This window comes from Sprattus sprattus (genome assembly GCF_963457725.1).
Source record: "Sprattus sprattus genome assembly, chromosome: 16".
Taxonomy (NCBI): Eukaryota; Metazoa; Chordata; class Actinopteri; order Clupeiformes; family Clupeidae; genus Sprattus; species Sprattus sprattus.
This window is the reverse complement of record NC_137914.1, coordinates 10852952-10871127: the sequence shown is the minus strand read 5'-3', so window position 1 is coordinate 10871127 and position 18176 is coordinate 10852952. Positions and strand designations below refer to the sequence as shown.

At 44.5% G+C, this 18176-nt stretch overlaps 2 protein-coding genes across 6 annotated transcripts in view; both read right to left on the bottom strand.

The window, feature by feature from the left end:
• Positions 1 to 2691: 2691 nt before the first annotated feature.
• LOC308377655 (uncharacterized protein) lies at positions 2692 to 7917 on the bottom strand. Its single transcript, XM_080854384.1, has 5 exons — positions 7099 to 7917; positions 6503 to 6897; positions 5182 to 5342; positions 4634 to 4766; positions 2692 to 4378 (listed from the first exon to the last, which is right to left on the bottom strand). Exons 1-5 carry the CDS (start codon positions 7349 to 7351, stop codon positions 4202 to 4204), a joined length of 1119 nt encoding a protein of 372 aa, XP_080710510.1. The 5' UTR covers positions 7352 to 7917; the 3' UTR covers positions 2692 to 4201.
• Positions 7918 to 8303: 386 nt separating this feature from the next.
• Positions 8304 to 18176, bottom strand: part of usp19 (ubiquitin specific peptidase 19) — a 28580-nt gene continuing 18707 nt past the window's right edge. For 3 of the 5 annotated variants that reach the window (XM_080854036.1, XM_080854037.1, XM_080854039.1), the window contains 9 exons: positions 18098 to 18176; positions 17235 to 17378; positions 16527 to 16873; positions 16136 to 16246; positions 15740 to 15956; positions 14743 to 14895; positions 14392 to 14555; positions 14014 to 14189; positions 10148 to 13099 (listed from right to left, as the gene is read on the bottom strand). The exon at positions 18098 to 18176 is cut by the window's right edge and continues 40 nt beyond it. In XM_080854036.1, the coding sequence (XP_080710162.1) occupies positions 12797 to 13099; positions 14014 to 14189; positions 14392 to 14555; positions 14743 to 14895; positions 15740 to 15956; positions 16136 to 16246; positions 16527 to 16873; positions 17235 to 17378; positions 18098 to 18176 (1694 nt within the window). In that variant the 3' untranslated portion in view covers positions 10148 to 12796. Of the gene's footprint in view, positions 10127 to 10146; positions 13100 to 14013; positions 14190 to 14391; positions 14556 to 14742; positions 14896 to 15739; positions 15957 to 16135; positions 16247 to 16526; positions 16874 to 17234; positions 17379 to 18097 lie in introns of those variants that run through there. The other 2 variants (XM_080854040.1, XM_080854038.1) reach the window with 2 other exon arrangements.

Here is an 18176-nt window from a genome sequence, read left to right as displayed (position 1 = left end):
AACAAGCATTTTCAGTTACATTCTTGAACATCTCTGAGACGGTTGGATTGAGCAACAACCCAAATTCAAATTTATTTTAAACCGTGCTCTTGCTATTTTCCAAAGAACATTAAGTCACACGAGGTCCAAAGTGAGGTTCGGAAAATGGTGTTACGGACGAAGACCAAACACAAAACTTTTGCCAATGTGGAAAAGCCACTATACCTTAAAAGCATCTCCTCCCCACGGACATACTCAAAGCCACGTCCCGCCAGTGAAGTACTCTAACAACCTTTCCAACCTCGTATACTGCGCGAGGCGCTCGCAGATCCGTCGCTCTGTGTTTAGTGTCTTGACTCTCGAGCAAACAATCAGCTGTTGGACTCTACCATTGGCAAATCAGCACACTCTCTGCTCTCCCTCCCCGCGCTCGTGCGTAAAATATGCACTTTACCTCACCGGTTGCTGCTGTAAAACACATTCTGTGTCGTCAGGGAATACACTTTGTTTTTGTTAGCTACACCTTGTAAAGAGATGATGCTCTGAGATCATTTTTGAGATATGGGCTTCTGATTTTTTGTAAGCTAATAGTAATAACGCAGCCAATATTTCAACCTAGCGCTCTAGCTCTCCAAAATGTCAAGTTCTGTGTACATTTAATTTAAAATATAGCATTAAGTTTAAAGCCGAAATATAATCACCTAAGTTTTAAAGGGACTTGTACAACAACTTGTACAACACAACCATTACAAACTGGTTCTCTTCAATTAAACCCAATGGTCTAATTAAACTAGGTAGCTTTTTGATTTATTGGTGCTACATTCTACTAGGAGGGATTCCGGAAACTGGGAAGCAGTCCGAGATGTATTATCAGACAGTTATATGAATCCATACCTTATCTGTGTGCTGATTGCCTGGCTACACACCGCGTCGGAGTAATTGGATGCATAATGCAGAATTCCATTTACTCAGTCGAAACAATACATTACTTTCTGTCGCTGCCCCACCGCGGCTCCCCCTGCGCGGCATCTGCTCCGACTTTTATGACAAATTATACCAGTCAGAGGTGCGCCCCACCTGACATTAAACGCGTTGCAGACTGATCCCTACAGAAAATCAATGGTCACACTGCCCCCCTGCGGCTTACTAATGGCCTACAATAAACTATTAGGACAGGCGTAGACTGTCAATTTAGACCCTGATGGAGACAGTGAAGGGGCGAACATATTTCATAGCTTTTGTTATTTCTACTTCTGAGGGCATGAAAAAGTGTTCCAGCACACCAATATTGTCGATGCTAAGTTTTTTTGCTTTTGTGTTGGCTCATTTATGTTACTTTTTTCCGGTCGAATAAAACTGAACATAAAATTCTTTAGCAGAGGACAAATCGAGATGCATAGGAAGTAATTACCCCAGAATTGCATCTTGTGTAGGTCTGCAGACATTGTTATTATTTTTTGACAAGTAATATTTATTGCACATTTAAGTGAGACGGTTTTGGTAATCCTAGAGGAACTGAAGGGGAACAGGCAACCACATTACACACAACCCATTACCCAAGAAAACAACACACTCTGCGACCAATTCAATACTTTGACACAGTGATACAGCACCCCCATCTGTATAATCCTACATAACTCTCTTCACTTGGTATCATAGACGTTGGAAATAGGTGCTCGGGGGTGCAATCGACAGCCTCCCCTTACTACACCAAACTTTTAAAATCAAAAGTTAAAAAAGAATTGGTGCTTACATTTGTCAGACTTTCTTTTCTGCCTTATAAATATCATTACAACATAAAGAATATATACTTCCATAGCCTAGTGATTGGCAGAAATGATATTCTAGCTGTATCGCGTAAAAAATTAAAGTAGTGAAGTGCTCACTTTCTTAATAGTTGTACACTCAAATAATTTGATATTTAAAATTGAAGATTTGGGTGGGGCTAATGTCTCTTAATCTAATCAGCACTGCTGTGTTGGAGCACCACCAAAAAGTGATAACGGTGCGAAGAGTAAAGTACTCTACAGTAGTCTATGATAAGTAAAGTATAGACATAAGTCTATAATATGCGACAAGTGTAATCCCCCCTCCCCCCCATCCCATTCATAACACCCCCTCCAAGATTTTTTTTTTCATTTCCAGTATTCAATATAAGAATGGTTAAAGTGGGTTGCATTTGGATTCTTCGCCACCTGATGGGCATTTTCTTTGTTATTACAATGCCAGGTAAGTATTGCATAGTAAACACTCTCATTCTGGTGTAAGAAATTGATGTTTGGGTAAGAACCTTAGTCATTTTATGTGGACACATAATAGCGAAAACCTCAGTATTCCACACAAATGAAAAATAATGTAAGTGTGAAATCATTCAAAGTCCACCCAAAATCCTTTACTTCCTTGAAAAAGTGAAACTTTGCTTCTGTCAATCTCTCCTTAAAACTACTCCTCAATCTCCTCCTGCTGATCAATACATCCCTCAAACCCATTCAGGTAAACTCCAGGCCATGAAGCACGATCAATACCTTAGACACAGCCTCTGTGTGAGTCTGATCAATGTAGCCTCAAGACATCAGCTGCTTTTAGCCAATGGAGCCCGTCAAAGCCCAAGCAGAGCAAACATAAAGACCACGGCAGAGCTTTATTTATGACTTTTATTTTGAGGTGTAGGGATAGGCCTGCTCTGTGCACAAAGGAACAGTGGGCCCATCATGTCTCTGTTTTTCCTATCAGGAGGGACATATGAGAGATTGAATTGGTGGTAGATGACTTTGATGACATGATCACAGTTGGAGACGGACATCTTTTCTAAAACCACAAACTTCTACAAAATATAAAATATGAATGCATTTCTTTCTGTTCTGATCCTGTAGATCTAGTCCTTAACAAAACTCTACCTCAGGCGAAGCATTATTCCTAGAATATGCAGTCTCTGAAGACCTCAAGTAGTCAACTCAAGTGCAAGTAACCCTTCAAAACTGAGATATGCTAACACATACTCAAATAAATAAGAGCAAGCATAGATAAATAACTTAAGCAAATGCTAAATCTGCCACAGCTAATCAATATCCAGTGCATAAGAACATCCCCTTGTGATGCAAAAATTCAAATGTGTCGTTGATGGAAGACTTTGTATTCTTGATGTATTTGTAAAAGGCAAAATTAAACAGCTCACCATCAACTAGTGCTACATTTCAGAGATCATACATACTGTATTCATCTGACCTGGGAAAAATGTCGAAACCTTGAACCTATGTGCAAGCATTCCACAGAAAGGATATGCTTTCCTTTGTATGGTTTCTGCATTTATGAACCATTAGGCAGAGTACTGCCCAATGCACACTGACATGTTTCAGCATGACGTGGAAGACTGGAGCAATTGAACAACTGTGAGCTGCAACAGTTTGTGCTCCATTTACAATTAACGTTATTGGCCAACCTTTCGTGAAGTCTAAATAAAATTAAATTTAGGATAAAAATTGACCCATGTCAATGGACTAAAAGCAAAAAGCACACATAGCCTGATCTCATCATCCTTCTATTATGACCTACCCACAACAAATCTTCCTCTGTATAAATCTGTTTTGATAGGCCATTTAGAAAACAACAAAGAAAATCATTCTACAAAAATATTTTGCATTTCTAACACTAGGCATCAATCAGCCCTGAGAAAAGAATGAGGATTGAAGAAACATTCATCTGAGAACTGAAAGTTCTTCACTTTTTTCATCACGCATGTTGGTATCAGCTCTAGAGCACTAAGGTCCTTTGGCAATGATACCCCTTTGCAATTTTTTAGGCAGGCTTACAGGAAATCGTATGTTTATGTTAAGTACAGGCTTTCAAATGGAATTATATCAGTAAGAAAAAACAACAGCTTCTTAAAAAATTAAAATGCTGGAGGTAGGGAATAGCCCAAAAAACTGCCAGGTGGTATCAACATCTTCTCCGAAAGGAGGAAGGAAGGGAAGAACAGGAAGTGAAAACAAGTCTGACCTTTACACTATATGTTTTTGGAACAAAGCCACTCTAAATCCATCCATCAAACTTCACTCAGACAGGACTTAAAATGGCTGCTGTATAATAAATCAATCAAATACAGCCCCCTGCCTTTTAATACCAAGCAGACCTCTATCCATCAAATTGTCTCCCTCCTTTTTTCCATTCCTTCCTCCCTCTCTCTTTGCCATGCTGGCTTGTAAGGTGATGGGGGCTACGTGGTCTAGCCGGTGCTCTGCTGCAGGTTCCTCTCGTAGTTCTCCTGGCAGATCTGGATGCGCTTGCTGAAGTAGCTGGGGTCAGAGATGGCCTGCAGGAGGTCGTTCTGCACCAGGCAGAGGTCGTACAGCTCTGATGTGCAAGCTGTGCGAGTCTGGGAGCCTTCAGGGTCCAGAAACACCTGTGTGAGTGGAATAAAGATGGAAATCGATAAGGTTTACTCCACTAAATGAACACTCTTTTTTCAGGTGACAAGTGATAGTGATGGCTGTTTCAAAGACAAAACAGGCACAAGATGAAAGAAGACTGTGAAAACAATCACACATACTCTGTAATGTTAAGAACTTTACTGTATATAAACCAATAATTGTTATTATAAAGGTGATTCATTTGAGAAATATTTCTGTAATAAATCACAGAGGCAGGAGAGTTAAACCTTGGGGTTGACAATTGTATCCTCATCTGTCTGCCGAATGTTATCATCAACAAAGATGTGCTGGACATTGGGATCAAAAGGGTCCACCCATAAAGGCTTTCCACCCAAGATGGAGTAGGTGTTGCGGGCCCACCTACGAGGAAAAACATCAAGACTTAGTAACAGCCACCAAGGTCTAAACCTCTCTATTCTTTATGTGCGGGAAAAACTGGAGCCTTTTTTGTTTGTCTTTTTAATGGAGACAGGCCACATATTTTCTTGTCACAAGACACTGGGATATCTAGCAAAAGACTCCCCAATGAGAAGTAGTGTTTATGAGGGGGTAAAGCAGAGCAAGACAAGTGCCATCCAACTGTTTCCTGCCGTCTTGTGTCGGTCCTTGTTCATAGGTGGCTAAAAAAGCAGTATGACTACCTACACACAGGACTGCCTCTCACCACAGCTCCCCTGCTCAACAGGGTCATATCAAGCAACGCATGCTAACCTACCCCCTCTGGCGCTATCCCTGAATGACCCTGTCTTTTGACCGTTTGTAAGGTCTCCCTCACCAGTCAAAGTGGTCCTGAAAGCCTCCAAGGCCTTCCATTGAGCTGAGGTACTGGTAGATGCCTCGGTCTCCATCGCGGGACGACAGCTTCTCCTCCCCTCGGGTCAGGACCGCGCCCTTGGCACTGCAGCGGATCTGGCCTGGGGTTTCACTTACAGAGAGCTGGGAACAGAGAGAGGGAGGAAGGGAGAAAGAGAGAAAGCGAGACGGAAAGAAGGAGAAAGAAGTTAGAAGGATAGAAGGCCAACTGGTCAATCATGTGAATGTTTAGTCCATTCAAGTGAGCAAAGGCAAGCTGTTATTCTGCACTTTTAGGACAGAAAAACTAGCTTGACACTTTATCATGCGCATTCTTATCACTTCTGGTCTAAACATGCTCTTGTACGTATGCAGACTAAGTGGCACCTAATAATCACACATAAACACACACAAAAGCCATGTTCCTGATTTCATAAGCACATGATTCATACAAGGAATATATTAATACAAGGCACTTGATAAATTCTAAAGTCATAAAAAGTGCTTGGAAATGATCTCCATCACTAGTCTGGATAAGAGCCAAACTGTTTCGGACTCCAGGATTCTCCGGAATTCCAAAAACCTTCACCCGCTCCATTGTTGAAAAGCTCCACAATCCATTGCAGCATTTCCATTGCAATCACAAGATTTACGTTACACTTAGGTTACACCACGGTCATGGGACACAGTCTAACACTTACTACACTGTGAAAATGGGTGCTCTTTGCATTCCATGGTTACGCGGACATGCATGAGCAAACAGCATCTGACAGCAGACAGCCTGAATAAGTCGTCATCACCATCCCTCCCTGTGACACAGGGGGCTCTCGGTGCCTGGAGGCCTGTGGATGCAGTGAGAGACCCCCCACTGCCCACGCTCACCTCCACCACAGCAATCAATGTGTTCAGCTCCACTTGACTAACCTGAGGAGCAGCATGCTGTGAGGAAGTGTGTGTGTGTGTGTGTGTGTGTGTGTGTGTGTGTGTGTGTGTGTGTGTTCTTGAGGGCAGGGAGGTGGAATGCAAAGTGTGCATTTGTGTGTATGTCTGTGTGTGGGATGGTTCATTAGGAGTGCTGTCAGCTAGATGGAATGCAGTGTACGTGCTGTCTGAATGGGTGGGTGGGTGTCATCCTAAGAAAAGACCATCACACAGTTTCACACAGCATGCTGAATCACACAGTTTCAGTGCAGGACTGCTTCATACACCTCACCTTCACCAATGCTTTGCAAGACACCAACACACTCATTGTGATGGGCCTCGTTAACACAAGGTGAACAAACTGTTTGCACACTGGGGCCTACCTTTAGTGCAGGGAGGTCAGGGAATAGTGGATGGGCCCCCTGGACCAGGGCTTTGCGGACCACCGACAGGACCCGGGGCAGGTCAGTGCCAAACGTGCGGAACAAGATGGCGAAGTCCCTGCCCTGAGAGGCCAGGTCCTGGAGCAGCTGGAAGAAAGAGGGCAGGATCCAGTGGTAAAGGTGGCCATCCTCCCCTCTGACAGAGAACTCCTTGTCTTCAGGCAGGTCTGCAGGCCAGCGCAGCAGGGCCAGGTGCTCCTCCAGAACCCCGCGAAACTTCCGGCCCGGTCCTGCGCTGGTGAAGCCTGCCACTCGGCCAAACTTGGAGTAGAAGCTCACTGCATCGTTGCAGGGTGGGGAAAGGGAGGGAGCCTCACACATCCACTCCCATTTACCTGCAGATAGGTTGAGGGTGTTGATTGACGGATAGAAAATCAAGCTTTACAACATTCCCAATACATACCTATTGGTGATACATGTAACAAGTTCCATAACAATAGTCTACCTTGGACTACATAAGACTAAAACAATGATGTGATTCAGTAGTAAAACCAAACATTTTTCACTATACTTCACCTCGGAAAACACCAGCATACCTTTTGACATATGTCCCCAAGTAACCGAAGAAAGAAAGTAGTCCAAAGCGGCGACCGTCCCTTGCTTAGTCACGGCATCGGATACTAAGATTGTATTGTTCAGGTCAATGTGAAGGATGAGCTTCTTCTGTCTGACAGAATTCCCGATAAGATTTCCACTGCAAGGCGAGTCAGCTCGAAGTTCTCGTCTGTCCTCCTCATTTCCCTCACTTACACCACAGTTTCTGACGACGGTGTCTGACATTACTCGCATTTAATTTCCTTTACAGGAAGCCCAGATGCAGTCGAACTGGTTCAATTATCATGAAGTCCTGAGCGGAGCGTTTATAGACTGGAGGACGATCAGGGCAAATGCTATTAGTAAAATCTATTATCTCTAACGCTAACGCATGCTACATAAACAAGTGTACCCATAGCTTACAGGACCAACGTCAGTAAGTTAATGACTAAGAATGAACATGTACATGATCCAGGCATTGTCGTAACTTTTCCATGTATGAATGAGCACTTCGAACATATTTCAATAGCAAAAAAAAAATCTTGACGTACCAGCGATTATAGGGATCTCAAACTTTTCAGCGTACCAACACCAGATACTCGCCGGCTTGCTACCTTACCATGGTAATGGATGGCTGTCTGGGATTGATAGCCGCTAAGGTTATTTAAAATGAAACGTTAAGCTAACGAGCACGGCAACTAGCCATCATTATATCGCCTAGTGAGGGTTTTGACATAATTAATATAATTTCCAGTTAATACTCCCACGGGTGTCGCTACTGATAACACTCACACCATCGTCTGTTGTAAGACGACAGGACAAGAGAGAAATCTCACCGGCTTTCTTTGAACAGCTGAAACGGCACATTTCCTTGTTTGCAGGTAGCAATGGAATATGCTTAGTACTGGGATGTTTCTTGACTAGCGCACTCTAGAGGATATATATATTATGGAGGACCAGTCAGAGAACGACCTGAATGTTGAAGTGAGTTATAGAAAATCACTGAGAATCTGCACATACTAGTGTAATGTAATACTGTTATCCAATAGTCTTCTATTGGAATGCCATTTCCCTGGGGACCCAGAATCACTACACTCTGTCTAGTTGTAATTGTTCAGAAAAGGACATGACATCATTAATCACTTCCTGGAATCTTTATTAAAAGTTACTTATGATTCCGAGTTTGCATATACAAACATTACGTGTCATTTTTTTTAAGTTTCCCAAAAAGCTTATTTATTTACTTATATTAACCATTTATATTATATTCACAGCAGCATTCGGAAAACCATACACCCCTTATACCCACTTAATATGCAGTCCAATACAAAACAAAACAGGGGGCACTAGACAATCCACACAAGAAGGGAATCGAGGTGGGCAGAGCTTACATGATTGGTAATTACATTTTAGGACTACAGTTGTGGTCAACATGCAGGTTTTCCCCCCCCCCAATGTCGAGCCTTTTTTTCTGCATTACAGAACATTTCCACAGGTTTGATCGAACTTAAGAAAAAGGTAGAACCCACTTAATAAACAATCAAAATGAAAGAGCACAAAGAAAGACTTACTTTAAGAAAGAATCCAGCGTTTTATCAATCTTAATCGTACTTAAATTGTTACACCTGACCATTCCAATCAATCTGTAGCACAATTGTGGCAGTAGCTGCAGTTTTGACAAGTCCAAAGCCTTTTAATCCTAATTTCCTTGAAGTCCTCAAACAGAGTAGATAAAGCCAGCTACAAGCTTGGTTTGCATCAGTTTGTTTGAGCAAAACAATGAGATTACTGAACATGCTGGAAATGTCCAAAGAGAAACTTCAAAGCCCATTGCAGGCTTCCATGTGGCTCCCAATGACACCACAATGAGGTAAGGCAACGCAGTTTCTCAACACTACAGCTGTTTGCACCATTGTGCTATGTGGGACTCGAAATAATCAGGTTTAAAGAAAAAAACAAACAAACAAAAGAACATTTTCAGGTATGGGATGACACTGGCAATACCCTTTAATATATTTTCTTTCAGTGCACTTAACACATTACACATGACTGAACAAGTTCAGTTTAGTTAGAAAAAAATTATAATTCTACCCAGGTTTCAAAAAAAGACAAGACAATCAAATGAAACAAAAAGAGAAAGAGAGAGACAAGGTAAAGAAATTACAGAATCCAGAACACGCGCAGACGTTCACATCCCTATTCCCCCCCTCCCCCCTCTTCACAAACACACAGGTACACAATATCAACCAGTATGTTTGAGGCCCTGTGAGCGGAGAGCAGTAAGTATGAAGGGGCAAGAGCAGTTACAGCCGCTTGGTCGTGTCGCTGCTCTCGGAGGAGAGCCTTGCCACTAAATGGGTGCTTGTGTGTATGTAGAACAGCAGGTCAAGGAGGAATAGCCCAGAAGTCTACGGAACCCAGGGTTCACGAGAGAGCGAGAGACTGAGGAGGCAAACACAGGTAAAGTACATCTAAAGCCTGTGAGTGCATCTAAGTGGGTGGAATGGGTGTGTGTGTGTAAATACACACAGTGACAGTATCGGTAGGTGAGGCTACACGTTGTGTACGTCATTTGTTTAACCAGGAGGCGAGTATACAGGGAGAGAGCGTGTGTGTGTCCGCTTGTGTGTTTGTGTGTAGACAGCGCTATAGGGTGAGGATGTGCATGCATTTGCCTCTTTCTTTGTCCACCTTTCCCCATCTGTCGTTGCACCAGCGCAACATTAGCACCTTCAGCGTGCCTTAATTCATTTAGAAGCACTGAAGTCTGTTGTTGTTGTTGTTGTTGTTTTCTGCCCACCCTCCTGCTTCCCTCTTAGGGGAACTGCCTCTCCCAGTGGGTAAGTAGCCAAGGGTGGCTGCTGTTGGGCGTGAGCGCCGCAGATCCCTTTAGTCCACTTCCTCCAGGTTGCTGTAGGACGGGGCAGAGCACTCTCCCGAGGGTGCAAAGAGGTCAGAGTTCACCTCCGGGGTCAGCTGAGGGGGTCCTTCGGGGTCCAGGTCTGTCCCAAAGAGTGCTTGACTAGATGCCTGTAAAATAAATCAGCGTTACAAGACAGGCTTTCTATAGACCCTCCTGAAACACAGGGGAAGACATGGGTAAAACCACCACATCTAATTAATACAGTCAAGGGCAGCGTTGCAGGAGAAGAAACATAACGAATCAGTTAAACAAACAGTTGACAGGAACAGCACACAAACAATGCAGACAAGATCATTATTTACTTGACACTGTACAGACAATAACATCCATTCAGCTGAGATTAGATTGACACTTTATTTTAAAAGCCAGTACAAGTAAATTGTACAGAGCAGCATCATCATCATTATAGTGCCATTACAAGTTATTGCTGGGGTATTTTAACAGCCGTTTTCTCTTCAGTCTTAAATAACAGCGGCAATTTAATTCATGAAGCGTTGTGCATTTAAAGATTACATTGACATTACACCTGGATTTAAATGTCATTAGTCATTTCAAGACAGTGTCCAGGCAAGGTTGTGAAAATATATCTTTTCTGACTGCAGACTCTACTCATCATCAGGACACATAAAGGACACAGTAACCTTGCCTGTACCGGTTTAGACAATATCAAATATGAATACAATGAGGGGCCATTGCTCTTGAAATGCAATTCCTGTAAAATACCTAATATACAAAAATATTGTTACTTACATTTTCATTACAGATGGATCATTCTAGCAGCTCTATTTGCATACTTCAGTTTCACATTCCAGCTTTTAGCCATAGCATTTATGTGGTCAGACAACTAGCTACATCCTCACGGTGGCATAGTGGATGGACGGTATATTGCATTTCATTGCACTGAGCCATACAAGGAAGTTGTTGCAGGGGTCTTTGAAAGCAAACAAGACCAAACTAAAAAGTCCAGAGCCTTTTCCTGGTCTGTGCCATGGCTAAAGGGACAGGGAGAGGGGATGTCCTCCTTCCACAGGGCTGGACAGACACATTCAGAGACCATGCTGCAACCCTGCACTAGATCAACCATACACAGAAAGCAGCTCCAGCAGTCCTGTGATTCCTTTGCAGAACTTACACAATCCTAGCATACGCAGTTCTGCTTAGGACCTTGAGAATATTCAAAACCACACAGCTGCACTCAAGTAATGGGGGAGATAAAAGTTATGGGGAAACATGACGGAGTTCCATGCAATGTGATGCACTTCTCCAAGACAGACGTTTGGCTTTCGCAACTTAGCTTTAAACCCTAAACAGAAGCGCACTAATCTTAGGCAAAAGCTCACAGAATCCTCACTGCAGTAGCAAAAGGACTTGGATATGAAAATAAAATCAGCGATTGCACAAATCAAAACTACAAAAAGACATGCAACGCTGCAGAAACAAGGCAGGTGATGTTGAACATATTGAAAAGGCAGAAACCAAAAAATAAATTAAAAAAAACAGCACAAAAGGTGGTGCCATCGCCATTGACTTACAGGGAGGTGGATGTTTAAATCAGGAGCGAAACATATTGATGCGCAATGTGTGTTTCCAAACAATTTGGAAGCTCAGAAGCCCTGTGTGTGTGTGTGTGTGTGTGTGTGTTTGTGTGTGAGTTTGAGGGAGAGAGAGAGAGAGAGAGAGAGAGAGAGAGAGAGAAAAAAAAAAGCACAACATGTGCATCATGGAAACAACAATGCTGGTGGGCCGATGCCCTACTGTCTAACGTCTCTAACTAATACACTACACCAACACGGTCAAGTAGAAACTATCAAGCCCTTTCATTTGCATGTTAGCTGCCAAGCTCTATTGAAGTAAATCACATAAAAGGATGAGACAGGAATGGCATTTACGGTTCAGAAACAACTTAATACAAACCTGACTTTCTGATAATGGCTAAGACCAAGAGACACCTATTATCTATATTTTTTTTAATTAAGACGACTGGTGAATTATAAATGTACTGTATTCTAAATGGCATCAGTCCTAAAGCATGGCTGAATGTGCTCCTCAGTCAAAAGGTGAATGACTCCTAACTCACATTGAAACCACAAAAACTAAAAAACAATGCACTTAAACTCCAGCTTGATTGACATTCATGATGAGTCACTCCTGCCTAAAAATGGTTACATTCCAGTAACACGGTTAGGTCAAGTGGGTGTCAACTATTCAGCAGTTGGATGTTTTTCATCAGACCCTGCTGCAGGTGCTCGCACACTTGCATACTGACAATACCCTTAAATCCTACAAGCTAGTGTCCTGAACGTCCCTACATATCACAAACTGTTCCGCTTTATAGGAAGGGAGACCAAAGCCCTGTGTGTTACAACTAGAGTGCATTAGTTGGGGAAGCAAAAGAGGCTTCAACCAGGAGTATTAATGATTTTCACCTCAAGGTCACAGCGTTTCCCACAGATCTGTAGGGGTGGTGTGCTATATAGCAGCGTTATGGAAGATGGAGGTGGTGGCCGAATCCTGTTGCCTGAACAATCTACCTCTGGTAGTAGTGTGCGAAGCTGCAGAGTTTTCAAAGTGCAATTTTCACCGAAAAATACCTCTTTTTCCTGTTGATTGCCATTAATGTGCGTTCTGTATTATACAGGTGAATTTAGAGTCAGTAATAAATAGATATACAGCGCTCCATAAATACATACAGTACATACATACAGGAGTAAGGAGTTCAAGTGTGTAGGTTAGGGTTGGGTGGGTGGGGTGGCTACTAGCTAAGCCCAGCTGGCCCATTAGAGCAGGGGATAGATGAGGTTGAGGGCCAGAGCTAGCAGGGCTACCACTGTGCCCACAACGAAATATCTGACGCAGTCGTCGTCAGAGTAGTCCGAGATGTGGGAGCCTCGGCGGCGGCGCTCCTGCTGTCGTCGTCGTCTCAGGGCCTGCGGTCCCCCCCGCCCGCCCTCTTCCTCCTCCTCATCCTCCCCATGTCCACGTGTGCGTCGCTGTTGGAGCCGTGGCCGGAGGAACAGGCCCCGGCGCGCCACTTCCTGCCTTTCCGCTTCTTCCTCCAGTTCCTCCCAGATCAGAGAGGCCTGCGATTGGCGGAAACCTGTGTCAGCTTCTGAGAAAGGTGAGGGGCGGGCGGGGCCTTCACAAGCACTCCGTTTAGAGCGCAGTGACAGAGCAAGACCCCAGCTTAAGCATTTACAACACCTGCCAGACACCGGTGTTTAAAACACCTGAGAGTTTTTAAAACACCTGCCTAACGGATGATACAACAGCGTGACGTGAGCTCAACTTGTGATGTGAACGCTCATTGTGACAGTGTCGAACTCTCAGTGCATACACACACAAACATAGACAGACACACACACACACACACACTTAAACAACATGTGCGCAAGTCAAAGTGTTGAGATGACAAGTTCAGGAGGGATTTTAGCAGGAATATCAGACACATTTAAAATTTGACAACATTAGACCAGGACCAGCACCTTTTTAGGCTCTGCCAACACGTGTGTTGGGTTCAATAAAACCACACATTTTTTACCCGTGTAACAACAACAGAGCCTCCACAGAAAATACCCTATGCTGACTTCTGAGGAAAAACCTTCAGTGGAAGCGCTCTTTCAACTTCGTGTCGTCATGTAATGCTATAAGAAGTTAGCCTAATACACAACAGAGAGAGCTTAACAGTGCTGTTGTCGGCTAAGCGCCCATTTGAGAGAAAACAAACACCACCGCTACCCTTCCCCCCCACCAATGAAGAGCTCAGTGAGCTCATTACAGTCTTATTAGCAGGGCCCCTTGACTGGGAGTATTACGTTTTACTGCTGTATAAAATGTTAATTCAATGGTTCTGTCCTGATGGCGTTTCTTTTTCGACTTTTCGAAAAACAGAGAGATCAACACTGCAAACTTTAGACCTTAAAGATAAGGGAGAGTATGTGTGTGTGTGTGTGTGTGTGTGTTAGGCTTAGAGGGAGTGTGTGTGAGTGGTCCTCACCTGACTTGCGGCGGCCCCAGCGGCCGTGGCTGCGTCGGCCCCCAGGGGCCCGAGGAAGCGAGGGGGGCGTTCCACGGGGGAATTGCGCCGTCGGTAGAAGAGCACATAGGCGTAGCGTGTTACCACCTGACTCTCCTCCACTGTCGTCACGGTGCTGTCGTCAAACAGACGCCAGCCTTCAAAGTTTTCCAAACAAGATGGAGAAGCCGGTTAGAACAGGGTGAACATTAAATCACATACACTTCACATATAGGGTCTGTATTGGTATGCGGTCTGTATTATAAGGGGGGGCCTGTATGAACTACAGCCATCAAGACCTACAGGCAAAAGACAATTCAATTAAAATCAAATAAAGCAAAGTAAGTATCCGGAACATACCGACATCACTGCGCTGGCTGTTCTTGTCGTTGGGCATCCGGGCGTAGGCAGTGTAGTGGCCACCTATCATTCCCCCATAGTGGTTTATTACAGCATACAGGTCGTAGATGGGAGGTTGCATGTCATCTTTGTGGCCAATACAGAACTTACTGAGATCCAAGTTCCTAAAGGACAAGTAAAAAAAGGCAAAGTTTATCATTTAAGTAAGAAGTATGCTCTTTCGTACTGACTAATTCTTATGCAGGTATCTGAAAAGGCAATAATCATTTACCCCTTTGGGTTTTCTTGCTTTGCACAGACTTACAGAAAGTGTGTTAGTGTCTGTGAGTGAGTGTGTGTGAGAGTGTGTACCTGACAGGAAAGTCCACCATGTCGTTGATCTTGTCCCTCCAGATGAAGCTGCGGAAGGAGAAGCGCTTGAGCTGGATGATGAGCACGTTGGGCAATCGCCATAGCAGCAGTTGCTTAGATGCCTCTCGGTGCTGCTGGCACTTAGGGCAGTACCTGCGGTGAGGAGACAGGACACAGACATCACCCTCAGAGAGCTCATCAGGCACAGAGATGGTGGAGACCTCATGGTGAAAATAGTAAGAACCAAACTGCATTCTTCCAACCGGGTCCTTAATGCGAAAAATGATCCTGGTCTTTGTAATTACCACATTCAACTTCAGTTATACCAGTCCAACGCCTTTGCTAAGGGGACCTTAAAATCTACTGCCTGCCCCACAAAAAAACACTGTTTAAAAAAACACTGTTTTTTGTACTACTGAAAGATGTGCAAATCAGAATTCAGGATCAGGCTTAATAATGATTGACAAGAATCATAATCCAATGAATTATATTCATTTGTATTTCTTGCTTTCAATTGGGCTTAGGTTAAAATGTAAGGTTTTTGGTTAAATGTCCTCCTATATGTTTATTCCTTATACCTCCGTCCCCCACCCTCATGAATACAGACAGGCCTCTGAGACATTTACTAATAAACAATTTCCCCTGTGAAACCAACAGTGTGAAGCTTCCCGTCTCAGAGATAGCAGGCTGATACATATTTGATGGAGGGTCAGGGCTATGGGGTGACACCCCTTATGCTATGTACGATATCTAAACTGGGACTGTTTCAATGTCTTATCAGAGATATAGGTGAATCTTTTGGGTGAAGCCCCCCTCTCTCCATTGATACATCATTGCAAGATCAAAAGCCTGTTTCCTGATTGAACATTCTCCGACAGAGTCTCCACCAAACTTTTGGTACAAAAAATAAATACCATCACTACTCCGGGAAGAGGCGTGTCTGAATGTATCAGTGCATGCACGTCTGTGTGTGTGTGTGTGTGTGTGTGTCTCGTACCAGGCCTCCTCTGGGGCCAGCACCTCTGGCCTGGTGAAGAGGTTGAGGCACTGCTCCAGAGTGAAGTGTCCGGCACGGGCCGTCTCGCTGGCAGAGCCTGGGTCCTCGTCGAACTCCAGTTCCTTCGAGCGCACCAGAACATACTCCTTCAGCCGCTCATTATTCTTCCACACCAGCTCCACTGTGCAGTCCTCAGGGATGTCCAGGGGACCCTCCACTGAGAGGGAGGGAGGGAGGGAGGGAGGGAGGGAGAGCATAAAAATTAGAGATCATTGCATTATTGGCCCCGATGGTGAAGTAAAACTTAAAGTGGTGTGTAATTTCTAATTCACACTGAGCAGAACACATGGCTCCCTGGGCCTCAGTACTACCCCAAGCTCCATCGTTTCCACATACTTTTGTCCTCAAGTCTCTGCTCTTTGTTGCTGGAGTCCAGGAGGGAGATGTAGAACTGGAAGGTGTGGCTCGAGCCGCTCTCCGAGGCCTGCTGGAAGCCTGCCACCAGTGCTGGGGGATAAAAATACACAAGTATCACATATCACAGCATCTGTCCAGTCAGCTTCTGGTCTAAGTAAAGAGGCACTCCAGGAAGGACATTAAAAAAATATTGGAAATGTATTGATGACCGGAAGATACACATCACCTTTTTAGCTATCTTTATATACTTATTTGTACCCTTTTGTGTGCAGGTATTCTGTACGATTTGTCACATCTGTGGTGAGATGCATTGATTTGAAACGACTACTACTACTACTACCACCACTATACAAATTCCTACATGTTGTACCTTCTGGCTTTAGAGATTTCTCACAGGTTGTCTCCTTCTCCTCCGGAGGATCATGGGAGCTGGATGTGAGCTCGGAGAAGCCGGAGTCTATGGTGTGTGTGGAGAGGGAGTCGGGCTCTCCCGCCACCGAACGGGCAGCTGCCTGCGCCACGTCTGCCGGGCTGTTACCGTTGAGGCTGTCCAGCTCCGCCGCGTCCCCAGCCCCACTGGCCAGGGTGGAGTGCTCCTCTGGACCCGAGCCCTCGGGGATGCCACCCGCTGTTGGGGTCGTGTCACCCCGACACTGGGTGACCTCTGGAGAGGTCCGGCCCGACTGACAGGGAGGCTGGAACACGTTTACGGAGTACCTGTGAACAGCAGAGATGGACTGGACTTATGTTTCTATCTTCGGTGTTGTAGGCATGGCTTAACTTTGGCAGGTAGGCAAGAACTTACTTTGAATTGAAAATTATGTTTTATGTTTACAAGTATGTTTCTATCTTAGGTGTTGTAAACATAAAACAAACATAAGTTGTAAGCCATGTTTATAAGTGTTATAAGCCATTTCTAAGCCAAAAAGATTACATCATTTCATTAGCCTGTATTTATTTATTTTTTTAACACAGTGCAAGGAGGCCCCCAGACAAAGTCTCTCTGAACTGATACAATTAGAAATCTGCCAATCCCAGACGCCTCCATCCCCTCGTAGCCGCAGGCCTGAGCACATACCTGGAGTAGCCCTCCAGCAGCTGGGCCAGCCGCGTGTACGTGAGCCGGGACTCCGGCACGCTCACCAGGAAAGGCAGACCCACGTTCTCAAAGTTGGGCCGACACTGGTTTTTGTGAGTGGACCAGTGATTCTTCTGGCATGCTCTATGAGGAGAACAACATAGAGATCAGAAATATTCATAGAGGAAGGAGGGGGGGGGGTAATCAAAACCATTCAGACAATCTGTGCTCCACAGATGATGAGTCAGACAAAATAGTGCTTAAACCACCCATGTGACCTAACAACACCACATAACATAAACCAACAGTCCCACATATGAAGCAGACGGCCGCTGATATGACGGTGTGTAGAGATGAGAGGCTGATATGACGGTGTGTAGAGATGAGAGGCTGATATGACGGTGTGTAGAGATGAGAGGCTGATATGACGGTGTGTAGAGATGAGAGGCTGATATGACGGTGTGTAGAGATGAGAGGCTGATATGACGGTGTGTAGAGATGAGAGGCTGATATGACGGTGTGTAGAGATGAGAGGCTGATATGACGGTGTGTAGAGATGAGAGGCTGATATGACGGTGTGTAGAGATGAGAGGCTGATATGACGGTGTGTAGAGATGAGAGGCTGATATGACGGTGTGTAGAGATGAGAGGCTGATATGACGGTGTGTAGAGATGAGAGGCTGATATGACGGTGTGTAGAGATGAGAGGCTGATATGACGGTGTGTAGAGATGAGAGGCTGATATGACGGTGTGTAGAGATGAGAGGCTGATATGACGGTGTGTAGAGATGAGAGGCTGATATGACGGTGTGTAGAGATGAGAGGCTGATATGACGGTGTGTAGAGATGAGAGGCCGACTCACTGGTTGCAGTAGCCCACGCGGTAGCAGCGTGTGCACCGCTTCAGCTTATCCTCCTCGGGGAGTGGGGGCTTCTGACAGG

What these genes read in the sequence shown, in the direction of transcription:
- LOC308377655 (XM_080854384.1), bottom strand. Translation starts at nt 7,351, where the DNA reads ATGCGAGTAATGTCAGACACCGTCGTCAGAAACTGTGGTGTAAGTGAG. An exon ending in TTGGGGACATATGTCAAAAG is followed by an intron (nt 6,898 to 7,098) that starts GTATGCTGGTGT and finishes ACCTATCTGCAG; the next exon opens with GTAAATGGGAGTGGATGTGT. An exon ending in ATACAATTGTCAACCCCAAG is followed by an intron (nt 4,379 to 4,633) that starts GTTTAACTCTCC and finishes CCACTCACACAG; the next exon opens with GTGTTTCTGGACCCTGAAGG.